The following is a 13,633-nucleotide window of genomic DNA, read 5'->3' as shown; positions in this document are numbered from 1 at the left end:
ACATTGACTCTTTTGAAGACAGTTTACTCACACCTGTACTTGTAAGCATTGAAAATATACTCATATTTTATTGGGCAAAGGATACTATTATTATTGTCATTATTTTATTTTATTTTATTTTATTTTTTGGTTTTTTTGAGACAGGGTTTCTCTGTGTAGCCCTGGCTGTCCTGGAACTCACTCTGTAGACTAGGCTGGCCTTGAACTCAGAAATCCACCTGCCTCTGCCTCCCAAGTGCTGGGATTAAAGGCGTGAGCCACCATCACCTGGCTCATTATTTTATTTATTATGCTTTGTGTGGCAAATATGATATGTGATGTAATGAAGAGAGGGACATGCCACAGCATGGAGATGGAGGTCAGAGAACACTGTATAGAGTTGTTTCTTTTCTCTGTATGGGTTGGATTAAAAATCATATCATCCGGTTCACGCAGCAAGTGCTTCTACCTGCTATGTCATCTTACCCTCTCATACATCATTATTTTAACAATAAACTAAATCATGACTTCCCCAACTTTTCCATAGTTCTAGGTAAGTTCCTGGTAGTAGACTAAATAAATGAATAAGAAATTTATTCTGGTACAGGGAACAGAATAGAATATAGTTCTGGTGTTCATATTTCTTTAACGTTTGTGTGGTGCTGGACCTTGGAATAATCTGGGATATTTAATTAAAATCCATATTTCTTACTCTATATCAGGTCTGTAAATCAGACTTTAGGGCGAGCTCTAAGCACCACCTTTTAAAACCAGCTCTGAGATTGTTGAGTTGGAAAACCTCCTAAGAGGCCAGCACAAGAGGATTAGCTTTAACTCCTGAGAGGTTTCTAGGAGGTGATTTCCTTTTTGAACTTTTTCTGTTCAATTGCGTGATTAAAAAGCAAGTCCTCTGCTACTCTACACTGCGGAAGGCACATAGTCTCAGTATCCAAAGGGACACTTGAGACACATGGTAGTAGAGAGTACACTAGCCTCTATAATATAATTAAGACAGTTCTCAGCCTACAAGTCTATACCATGTGTTATATTACTCTGCCTCTAGCTAGGGCAGGCTGTTCCTGGCCCTGGGAAATACTATTGTGGTATTATTCTGATTTACAAGTGTGTGTGTGTGTATGTGTGTGTGTGCGAGAGAGAGAGAGAGAGAGAGAGAGAGAGAGAGAGAGAGAGAGAGAGAGAGAGAGAGATATGTGGGGGGAGTGGAGGGGGAGAGGGAGGAGAAGAGGGAGAGAGAGGGGGTGAGAGGAAGAAGGGGAGAGAGAGGGAGAGGGGGAGAAAGAGAGAGAAACTCAAGAAGACCTCAAATTCACAATCAAGAATGAGTGCTGGTATCACATATACGTGCCTGGTTTTCTATGGAGCTGGCCAGGCCTTTGTGCATGCTAAGCAAGTACTCTACCAGATGAACTACATACACCTCCTGCTCCATTAATCACTAATCTTGTGCTAATTACCTTGGTTATGTTCTGTGAACTAGAACTAAGAAAGTTGAACTTACCTGTGACTACCTACATGGAAGGTTCTGTGAGCTCTCCAGCCCTTCCACACATAGAAACCTAGAGCCATAAAGACAGTAGAGAAACTGGGGTCCATAACTTAGAAAAGCCTAGAGAAACAACAGAAGAAAATTCTGAAAGGAGATGGTAGTGAAAGGCCTGGCGAAGGGCTGGAGAATTTCGGACTCATGGTTGATATGGAGGTCAGCAATGGCTCTGATAATGTCTTACTAGTGATGTGGAAAGAAATGAGCTTGGCCTCAGGATAGTTGACAAAATGTAGAGACACTGACATGGGTGAGGGGAAGATTCTTTTCTTTTTCTTAGGTGATTAAAAAGCAAAGAAAGCCAGGCATGGTAGTGCATACCTTTGATCCCAGCACTCCAGGGGCAGAGACAGAGGCAGGCAGATGTCTCTAAGTTCAAAGCCAGTCTGATCCACACAGCAAATTCCAGCCAACCAAGTCTACAAAAGAGGCTGAGAATTTGAAAGAGAACAAGGAAGAGCATATGGGAAAGTTTAGAGAGAAGAAATGATAGAGAGAAGTGATGTTATTATATTTTAATCTCAAAAAATAAAAGAAACAATTAAAAGCAAAACAAATCAAAAAGCAAAGAAGTGTAGTGATTAAAAAAATCGTCAGAGAGAATGACATGTCTGCTGTGAGAGTTAAACATCACAGGACAAGCTACAGACCGTGCTCAGTAGGCTTGCCAGATAACCTGCAGGCACAGTGCCCTGGGCAGTTATAGGGGCTGGAGGTTAGAGGGGGCAGCTGTTCTAAGTTTCTTGTATTTGTTTGAAAGTCAAGCTTTGGAAGACAATGAATTTTTAATCCTGGGAGTGGCTATGTGACTTCCTTCCGGAACCAAAGCAAAGAGTTGATTTAACTAGGCCTGTAAACCACATAAATTAATCCATGTGATTTGGGGTTTTGTTTCTTGTTAATTTGACAAACTGGTCTAAGCAATCAGAATGAAGCCCAAGGCTATATGCCCTAATTGTGTTTTTACAGATTCACACAAACAACATTGGCTTCAGTCTCACAGGGATGTGCCTGCTGGGATTAAAGTCATGCGCCAGTAGGCCCCACTCCATTGTAGTTTTAAATGCAGATATTTGTTTGAAAGGAATCTCTTCTTTAGGACAACTGTGAAGCACAATTCCCATGGACCTGCTGTTTACTGTTAGCTGGTAAGAGTCAGGAATGCTGATTGGTAGATTGACTTGTAGATTGCTTCTTATCAGTGCTGAGCCAAGAAACGCCCTAGGACATCTATAAATAGTTATTTTTTGTGTGAGTGGGAAATAAAAGTTATTTTAAACTACCTTAAAATTACAGGGTTTCAAATGAGTTTTGGTCATTTCTTTTAGTTGAACACATCCTCAAACTACAACTATGTTCCAGGGAGGAAGGAACAGGAACTATCAAGAGCTGTAGAGGCCAATGTGGAGCCCTAGTATTTCCTAAATAGCCCCAGGTTCAGAACAAAGGCATTATCTTTAGGGACTGAACCTTGCTTTAGTGTGCAGGCAGAGGTAGGAATGGGTGAGTGGGTGACACCCTCTTAGAGGCAGGCTCCTGGAGGGGGACTTTTGAAATATAAATAAATAATTAATAAAAATATGACTTTTCTGTAGTTGTAAACAGCTAACAACGAGAACTGTAATATAAATGGCAACATTTCTGGCATTTTAGGCTGGGGCAACTGAAAATTAGCATTCAAAGTTTTTCCAGTTGCAATAGTTAGTTGTTCTTATCAAGTGAAAAAAAAAAAAAAAATACCTGCAGTTTAAACAGGATCTGACAGCACAAGTTGCCACAGCCATTTTAGGAGGCAGCTTTAATGATGGTCAATTCCTGATTCCTGACTCGTGCTCTGACTCCTGAAAGCCATCTCTACATGGGGAACTCCATGACACCTCTGAGTCCCCCAAGAAATGAGATTTGCTACTATAACCCACATTGTGATGAATGGAATCTGAGAGCAATTTATTTGGGAGTTCACTACAGATTATTTGCTTGTATCAATGTATACACACTACATAATTCAGAGTTACTACACCAAGTTTAGTTATGTTGTGCTTCTTATAGCTACCAAGTACCACCAACAAAAGAATCAACTTTGATTTAATCATTTCAACATGCAAGCAACTGTTAAAACACAATAGTTTGTTCTGTAAGTAGACACAAATATTATTTGTCAAAAACAAAATGGCACACACATTATAGATGCACTTAAATGTTTCAAGAGGCCCTCTTCCAGGTGGGATCTAGATGAGAATCCCCCATAAACTACATATGTGTGCATAATCCACTCACAGTCACAACTTACATGAACATTCCTTCCGGCATCATCCGTCCAGCTTGAATCAAATAGGCTCCAAATCGAAACCCTGCTGCATGGGCAAAATGCACAAAAGCATGGCTGACCGCAAAACAGCATCCAGTGATGTGTGCTCTCTTCAAGGCATTTCTGAAATACACAATTACCAAATGACAGGGCACGGGTGATAAAAGGTCAACAGAATAAACTTAGAGTGATGAACATTGAGACCTTTGAAACACTGTAATTCTAGGGATATACATTTTTGTAAGGATTGCAGTGTTATTGCAAAGAAGACAGGCGATCTTCTCTATTTCTGTAGATGGTTTACTGTAACATACTTGCCTTTACTTTCAAATCCATGGACAGGTGTCAGGAAAGAATAAGGAATTAAGAGTTAAGGACAAGTGCTCAGTAGTTAGAAGTATTCTTTAATTTCCATCAAGGCCTTACATTAGTAGAATACATAGTGCCAATCAGTGGGTGGTGCAGACCACAGACAGCAGTGCAAACGAGAACAAAACTAAGTCTCTGATAAATACAGAGCCAGAGGCAGTGTGATAAGGGCCATTAAATAAGCTCAGCATATCTGCTTCATATTTAAGCTCTCTTAGAGATCTAACGTTAAAGGATGAGCCATCCTATTTTCTTTCTTCTACTCAACTTTCAGAAATAAGCTGATTCTCTGCCTTTGCTGAGGATCAGATGATCACGTGAGGACCTATACCTATTTGTTGTGTTAGATAGCACTTGATTTCCTCTTAGTGAAGTCACATGAGAAGTTAGGATGTGTTGGTCTTGGGAAAGATTACCATGGAAAGAGATTAGGAGGGAAACCACAAGGGTCACCCTGAGCACCACAGGACAAAGTCGGTAGAGTGGGCTTGAGCCATAGTCACCTGTGTTGGGTCTGAAGCGTCTCCTCATACATTTTCTCAAAGGTTTTCTCTCTTGTTAATGACACTACCGTACGTATGTTCTCCACAGCTTCTGTTGCTATCTTATAAAGTGGGAAAACATAATACAGAAATAATATTAGTGATGTTAAACTCCCTGGTAGTGAACCAGTCTAGGGACTACAGAATTTTGAGTCAATCATTTTTCCTGGCAATTAGTCCTGGCAATCACCCCAAATAGATGAACATTTCTTTAGAACATATTTAATACATCTAGTTTAGGGCCCTTAAGTCTTTACCGAATTTCAATTTCAATTGTTTCCCCAGCAGAGAAATCAAACACTGAAGAGCATTTTCACTTGCAAATAAGCTCTTCTAAATTATGAAACAATTCTTATCAAAAATAGCAGACAAAAATCAAATAAGTAATTATTCTGTCACAGAATTACAAATCATAGCCAAACAGAACTCAAACAAAGTGACTGAAAATGCTTTATAAGACAAACCATTTCTCATTTTGAAGTCTGGGAACTTAAAAAGATACGTAACTAAAATATGACTAATGTCATATTTCTTTATGTTTAAATATTGTTCAAGAAGAAAACATTTAAGTGGGTTTCAAAACGGGGGAGGTTTCTGGGTTGGAATAACATTTGAATCTGAGAATGCAGTTTAGTTTGAAAGACAGACAACAAAGTGTTGCAATATTTTGTTTCAGACTGCTTCCGTGGACTGATACACAGGGGGCCCAGGTGGACATCTCACATTTATTATTTTGGGCCTCAGACTCTGCTCTCAGTTTTCTGTTCTCAGAAATGAGCCGCAATAAGAACCTTTTTTTTTTTTTTTTTTTTTTTTTTTTTTTTTTTGAGACAGGGTTTCTCTGTGTAGTCTTTGCTGTCCTGGAACTCACTCTGTAGACCAGGCTGGTCTCAAACTCAGAAATCTGCCTGCCTCTGCCTCCCAAGTGCTGGGATTAAAGGTGTGCACCACCACTGCCCGGCAAAAAGAAACTTTTTACAAATAATTTTTCACTACTTTTCCCTGGCTGGCAGCATGGAGGCTGCATGTTGCCTGGAGTAAAGGACATTAACTAGCAGGAGTTCGTTAGAGCTCTGGCAGCCTTCCTCAAAGTCCCCGAATGGGTGGATACAGTCAAGTTGGCCAAACATAAAGAGCTTGCCCCATATGATGGGAACTGGTTCTATACACGAGCTGCTTCCACAGCACGGCATGTGTACCTCCGTGGTGGTGCAGGGGTTGGTTCTATGACCAAGATCTACGGAGGAAGGCAGAGAAATGGTGTCAGGCCCAGTCACTTCAGCAGAGGCTCTAAGAGTGTGGCCCGCTGGGTTCTCCAAGCCTTGGAGGGGCTGAAATGGTGGAAAAGGACCAAGATGGGGGGCGCAAGCTAACACCTCAGGGACAGAGAGATCTGGACTGTATCACTGGACCGTTGGCAGCTGTCAACAAGAAGTATTAGAAAAAAGGATGGGTTGATAAATTGCCTCATTCATAAAAAATAATTTTTTTTCATAATGGAGAGGAGGATATCACTAAAGAAGCTTGGAAAATACTCCAGTCTTTTTAAAAAAATGTATATTTGTTCATGTGATTGTCTTGCCTGCACACATGTCTGCACACCTTGTGCATGCCAGTGTCTACAGAGGTCAGAAGATGACACAGGATCCCCTGTAACTGGAGTTATGGGTGGTTGTTAGCCATCATGTGGGTACTGGGTATTGAACTCAGGTGATTTGGAAGAGCAGCAAGAGCTCTTAACCACTGGAGTCACCTCTGAAGCCTCAAGAAAAACAATAATCATAAGAAAAACTAATAAAGTCATTTTACATTAAAAAAAACAAAACTCCAAGCATTTGATGATTTCTTCCAGCTTACATAAGCAACTGAAAGAAAGATGTACTGGCTGTTTTTGTGTGTCCACTTGACACAAGCTGGACTTATCACAGAGAAAGGAGCTTCCCTTGAGGAAATGTCTCCTTGAGATCCAGCTGTAAGGCATTTTCTCAACTAGCAATCAAGGGTAGGAAGGCCCATTGTGGGTGGTGCCATCCCTGGGCTCTATAAGTCCTGGGGTCTATAAGAAAGCAAACTGAGAAAGCCAGGGGGAACAATTCTATAAGCAGCGCTCCTTCATGGCCTCTGCATCAGTTCCTGCCTCCAAGTTCCTGCCCTCTGTGAGTTCCTGTCATGATTTCCTTTGGTAAAGAACAACAATGCAGAAGTAAGTTGAATAAGCCCTTTCCTCCCCAACTTGCTTCTTGGTCATGATGTTTTATGCAGGAATAAAAACCATTACTAAGACAGAAGACCAGCATCTTTTATTATTAAAACCTTAAAGTTACACTGATGATTCATTGATTGATGATTGATTGTGCATGTGTTTGTGTATGGGAGAGGGTAGGGTGTGCTTCTACATCCTTGGTGAGGGTAGAGGACAACTTTGAGTGGTAGTTTCCTCCTTTACCTTGCAGGATTCCAGGATCAAATTCCAGTCATTAGGTGTGGTAGCAAGTGCCTTTACCTGCTGAGCGGTTTCACTGGCTGCTAAATTGAGTTGTTAAAAGTTGCAGGTACAGATTTAGATTGCCTAATTTAAAGGCAATTACTAATCATACAGTGTCACGTTAATCTTATAATACAAAAAATCAGATAAAAAATCTAATTAATGTCTTAATAATTTATAAAATTTCCAAATTACCACCTTTTTAAAAGCATACAGGGAGGGTAAACACTATCTCTGAGACAAATATTTGCTAAGCAATTCAGTTTATCCAGCACAAGTAGACATTCCAAGGCTCCTTATCTAGTATAAGAAATGTAAAAAGGTCCAAGGGTCAGGCAAACCTGATCACGAAGTAACTGTCTGCACTTAAGAGTATTTGTGATGTATATGCTATGCTAGCTCTAATCCAGTTTCTGTAAAGTGGACTCTAGATGATGTTAAAGTAATTTGCATATTCAGAGTACAGCTGTCAATATGGCAGAGCTTTGAAGCCAGGCGACTAGAGGAAAAAGTCTAAGGCCTAGAATGTGTATCTCAGAAAAGACCCAGTATATGCATGCTGCAATGCTGTCATGATAAAAAAACGAATGTGATATACAAAGCTACCTAAACAAAACCAAGCCCAGAATACTTCCCCCCTCCCCTCCCCACCAAGCATTAAAACACAATGTAACTGTAGCCACCCTGAGATAGTAATGCATTGCTAGCCACTAGAGGAACAGGTGGGTAGAAGATGAATAAATCACAGCACTACACAGAGAGGATACCTGGGTGAAGTCAGTCCTTAGGTCACATGACCCTCTTTCATCACAGATGGTTAGCTCTATGTCAGGGTTTCTCTAAACTTCAAAAACTGTGGTTTTTTTGGTTTGGTTTGTTTGTTTGTTTGTTTTAACTGTAGTTGATCCCGAGAAACTTAAATGTGCCAAAAGAATATATGGTTGCATGAATTGTTTATTTCAATTATTGATTATTAAAATAGAATTATTTAGGTGTCAATATCAATATCTTTCTTATACTCAGTAACTGTTAAGATTTCTTGACATTTTGAAATATAAAATGCCCAAGATTATTATTTGTGAAATTTTAATTATTCAGTAAATAGAGGATGGGGGTCTATGGAGTTAGAAACCTCCCCTGGACAGTAACAGTAATAATGGAGGACATTGTTGTATGTGCTTGCTATCTTCTGGTTGCCGTTCTAAATGTTTTGTATGACATTGAGGTTTTGTTTAATGCACAGATCTGTAAGTGGATACTCCTCAGGGTGGAAACAAGAGCCTGTACCTTACCTTTCCAGCACACTTAAGCTCTTGCTTATCTTTGTTGGCAAAGCCAGCCGTTGCTGCGGTTTGTATCATTCCTGTCACTGCGAGTACAGGCGCAAAGCTGAGAATCAGGAGTGTCATCTCCCATCCATATACGAAGGAGATGAGAATGGACAGACTCATGTTGGTCACATCTTGTGTTATGATCCCAAGTTTTGAAGTCGCTGCCTAGAACCAGACATATTTGGAGTGGGGAGTTAAAATTCTTCTTATAGTTTCCTGTAAAATAAGGTGCTTCTAAACTTCCACTTGAACTTGTTCTTTAAGACTATTTTTAAAGATTAATGAGGACACATATTTCTTGAAAACCTGGCTAAGGAATCCTTTCATTTTTCAACCTTACATCTAGAATTGAGACAGCCACATGGAATGTTGTCTATTTTAACACTGTATGCATTTGTAGAAGCATGGTAGATGTTTTAGATTATTTGAAATTGAATATGACCTGCTTCGTTTGTTTGCTTTGTTTATTTTTTGTGTTTTTTGAGACAGTCTCTCTTCATAGAATCCTGGCTGTCCAAGAGCTTACTGTGTAGACAAGGCTGGCCTTGAACTCCCAGGGGTCCGCCTACCTCTGCTTGCTGAGTGCTGGGATTAAAGGTGTATACCACCATGACCTGCAAATATGACCTATTATAAGGTTACTCCAAGAGTTCATTTTAGCTGTATATGATTTCACATTCTGATAAAAATTAAATGTATGGAGAGTTGAAGTAACAGGATTTGTCTCTTTAAAGATGTTCTGTGTTTGTACACACACACACACACACACACACACACACACACACACACACAGAGTAATTCATATGGATTTCATACCCTATCTCAATCCTAACTTATAAAATATTATTACTACATTGCATGTGTGTGTGCATATGTGTGTGTGTATGTGTGTGTGTGTGTGCAGGCCACATGAAGAAGTCAGAGGACAGCTCTATGAGTTATTTCTTTCTGTTCACCTTTATGTGGGCTCTGAGAACCACTCAAGTTCTGGTCAGGTTTGAATGACAAATGCAGAGTGATCTTACCAACCCTCTAACTCAGAAACTTGTGAAAATAAATGAGAAGCTTGAATCAGTAGCAGAGTAATGAGTACTGTAAGCAAGAACAACAAAACAAAAAAAAGTAAGAGTGACTTAGTTTTTTGTGAAGCATTTTTTTAGTGTTTGCTGTGATGAAATTGTTGTTACATTCAGTGGGAAAATAAATATCTTAATATTTAATACCGCTAAAGTACCAGTTTTGCAGACTTGCAAAATGTTATGCACTTAAAATTTAAGTGCCTGGAAAATATGTTTTAAATTGTGTATATGAACTTTCACAAAGGTTTCATGTATTATATTTGCATAAAAAGAATTCTGGGCTTTAGCTTACATATTTATTAAAATCAACTCTTAGTCTCTAAAAAGATCCTAAGGTAAATTGTTAACTTCTATTTTAACAATATTTTCTTATGGAATCTGCAAACTTGAGATTTTTGTGTAGTTTTGGCACAGTTAACCTGTCACATGACTTCCATCAGTCACTCTTGCTCATCTCATAGCAGTGCTGAGCACTAGGCACCTCCATGAGTCCTGGATTACACATGAGAGAGCACGAAGAGACAAGAGTACTTGTAGGAAAGTGCAGTATTGCTGAGGAGATCTGTGCTTCTTGTGCTCATTGTGATTGGACTGCCAGTGAGCAGAACTGGGAGGCTGTGTGTGTGTGTGTGTGTGTGTGTCTGTGTATTTCTGAATGTGTGCATGTATGTGTGTGCACATGTGAGTGTATGTGTGTGAGTGTGTATATATGAGGGTGTGTGCATGTCTGTGTATGAGGGTGTGTGCATGTGTGTGTGTGAGAGAGAATGTGTATATATGAGGGTGTGTGCATATGTGTGTGAGTGTATGTATGTATGTGTGAGTGTGTATATATGAGGGAATTTGCATGTGGGTATGTGTATGTGTATATATGAGGGTGTGTGCATCTAAGTGTGTGTGTGTATATATGTGTATGTGTGTGAGTGTATATGTGTATGTGTCTGTGCATGTGTGTATGTGTGTGTGTATGTGTATGCATGTGTGAATGTTGGTGTGTGTGAATGTGTACATATCTGTATGTGTATGTGTGTGAATGTGTACGTTTATTATTTACATCTGCATTTACTTATTTAAAATTTCTTGAAATCCAAGAGTCTCTGCAGTTTTTCCAATTCCCATTCAAGACTACAAGATTGGTTTCAAGTTGATAGAGAATACAGTGGTGCTACAGATGCTGCCCTGTTACTGCCATTCTTACAATTGTAACACATCACGAATCACTGTGTGTTCTCATTAGATCACACAGTTATTGGCCTGAATGCTGTGATACTGCATACTACTAAAAAAAAAATAAAAAAGTGCTACCAGAGTGAATACTTATCATACTCACATTTTGTAGGAAAACAACGTTCAGAAAAATTAGGAAATTTGAAATGGAAAGCCAAAATTTCTTCATAATATATGAAGAAATGAAACTTAAACCAAAGTGATTGTCCAAGTGGCTTATTTATCAGCCAGACCAAAAAAAAAAAAAGATAGTAATAGTTAGCTTAATTACATTAGATAGTAGCTGTGGAAGAACTGCGTCCAGAATGCAGATCGTATTACAGTGTTGTTACTGGTTTAATAACTGTTGCTTGAAGCTGAAGATACAGAGAGAGCACCATCAATAGTCAATTTTTGATAACTAGATTATTTTGATAGACAATTGGGTGGTACATATTTGTTACCTTGGAAAGCTGAGGCAGGAGGATCTTGAGTTTAAGGATATCCTAGGCTGCTACATAATTTGAGGCCAGCCTAAGCCACATAGCAAGTCTCTCTCTCTCTCTCTCACTCTCTCTCTCTCTCTCTCTCTCTCTCTCTCTCCCTTAGTATGTGATGGTGATTATTTCTCTATTAATATAAAGATGTGCATATATTACATATATAAAGATTTATATATAAATTTTTGTTTTTAAGTGGGTTCCTGGCTCACAATGGGTTTACATATGTTAATGCTACTTCCTATTCAGTTTGTTTCCATTTCTTGTGAGTGGAACTTAAAGTGACTGAAAAGTTAGATAATGTTATTATTTCCTATGTAGAACTACTACACATGAGAATAGTTTTAAAAACCTGAGAGAGAACAACCTGAAGTGGAATCTACTAAGATGTATTATAAGTGGTGGTCGTGAAAATATTTATGAGAAGAAATAAGAATTAGTTGGACAAACAGATAAAAGCTTGCCATAATATAATATAATACATGCAAACTATATTTACTCATTGCTATAATTCAGCAGTGTGCATTTGGTGGAAAAGCATAGAATTTATCATGTGTTTATCATAGATTTGAATTTCAGATTTTGCTACATACTTGATAACCATTCTTAATAAACTTAGACTAAAACCTCCAGGCAGGATTATAATTATATGTTAGCTTATACTGTGCTAAATAAAGTCATTTCAATAACTACTAATGTTTCTTGGCTCAAAAGGACTATCAAGTTGTTTTATATACTTCCCATGTCAGAAATCAAGAAATGAGATCATCATTGCCCAAGTTAATATACTAGCACAAAGTGATCAGCTCATTGGCTCTGAAATTAATAAATGATGTAAGTGTTTATGATTTCTTGAGGCAACATAATTATAGCTTTGAGGAGCAGAGATCTTGGCATTAGCATTGGGTCTGCTGGTGGCATAGAATGTGTTCCATGGTGATGGTAGGATTTTTCTTGTGTGAAAATGAATAAGAACTTTGGCTGATGACAGAGTTACTAGAATATACAGAAACAATACCTTGTAATCTTGTAGAGTCTAGATTCCAAAGAATCTGAAATGGACTTAGACTTTTATTAAAACTACTTATTATATGAGAGTTTGTTGACGGATAGGTGGGCAATAAGCCATTACTCTGGGCTAAAACAATACCAGTTAAAGAGGCTGTGTTATTCAACTCTTTTAGGAAATGTGTTGTGACTGCATTTCACCAATGTGTTTTGATCATAGTTCTCAAAGTATCAGAACTTCTAAAAGTGACAGTGAGAATATTTGTCATCAGAAAAAAGAATCTGTTGGACAAATTCACAAAAGCTGACTGTGTGCATGTACACATATAATATAGAAGATTATATATTTGGGACCATTAGTAAAAGGTTTCTAACTAGGACATTATTATTAAGGGTTTGTCTTATTAACATTCACACTATTCTACTTGACAAACTATAACTGAAATTGCACAATACAGGAATTGGAATATGATTTAGCTAAATTCATAGGGTAGAAATATGATATTAAATTGTTTCTAGACACATCTCTAATCTTCCTTCTTGAGAAAGGTGTTAGCAGGCAAATAAGACTGTCAAGTCACTCTTTGTCTGACATGAAGATTACCCATCACACTGGGTGTGATGTCACCCTTATGTGACCAGGCAAACATTTTTGTGGACTTGTATTAAAAGAGTATCAGACTCCCTTATACTCAGAAGTCTTTTCTCATTTTACATCTTAAAGTCATCAAGTTCAAAGTACATATGACCTGACCATTTATTCTATAAATACTACTTTTCGAAAAAGGTCTTATTTATTTTTATTTTACGTGTGTGGGAGTTTTGACTACATGTAATGTCTGTGTACCATGGGCATGCTTGGTGCCCATGGAATCCAGAAGAGGACACTGGATCTTCTAGGATTGACATTACAGATAGTTCTGAGCTGCCATGTGGGTGCTGGAAACTCAACCCAGGTCTTCTACAAGAGCAATAAGTGTCCTTTACCACTGAGCCATCTTTCCAGACCCATCACCATTATTTTTTTCTACTTTTAATAACTTACTGATTTATTTATATGACTTTAATTAAAAGCTGGAATGGTTTAGTATGTATGAAAAATAAATTATCTTATATATAATATATATCTTTCCAATGCATAGCCATGGAAGTGTTCACCAACAAATGTCGTCTCATCATCTACAAGGACTATCTCCAACAAGGAAAAACTGGTGACCGAGACTCCTAAAAGCACAGTGCAGCACACAAATGACTACCCACTG

At 38.5% G+C, this 13,633-nt stretch overlaps 1 protein-coding gene and 1 pseudogene across 1 annotated transcript in view; one reads left to right on the top strand and one right to left on the bottom strand.

The window, feature by feature from the left end:
• The window catches only part of Abcb5 (ATP binding cassette subfamily B member 5), a 90,521-nt gene that overhangs the window by 15,618 nt on the left and 61,270 nt on the right, over window positions 1-13,633 (bottom strand). Inside the window, exons 20-22 of the mRNA XM_052186653.1 lie at window positions 8,540-8,743; window positions 4,724-4,824; window positions 3,834-3,974 (exon numbers count right to left, since the gene is read on the bottom strand). Coding sequence (XP_052042613.1) covers window positions 3,834-3,974; window positions 4,724-4,824; window positions 8,540-8,743 — 446 coding nt within the window. The remainder of the gene's footprint in view (window positions 1-3,833; window positions 3,975-4,723; window positions 4,825-8,539; window positions 8,744-13,633) is intronic.
• Window positions 5,788-6,203, top strand: LOC127686781 (40S ribosomal protein S19-like; annotated as a pseudogene).

The sequence above is a fragment of the Apodemus sylvaticus genome, chromosome 6 (assembly GCF_947179515.1).
Source record: "Apodemus sylvaticus chromosome 6, mApoSyl1.1, whole genome shotgun sequence".
NCBI classification, from domain to species: Eukaryota; Metazoa; Chordata; class Mammalia; order Rodentia; family Muridae; genus Apodemus; species Apodemus sylvaticus.
This window is presented reverse-complemented; position numbering and strand designations above follow the sequence as displayed.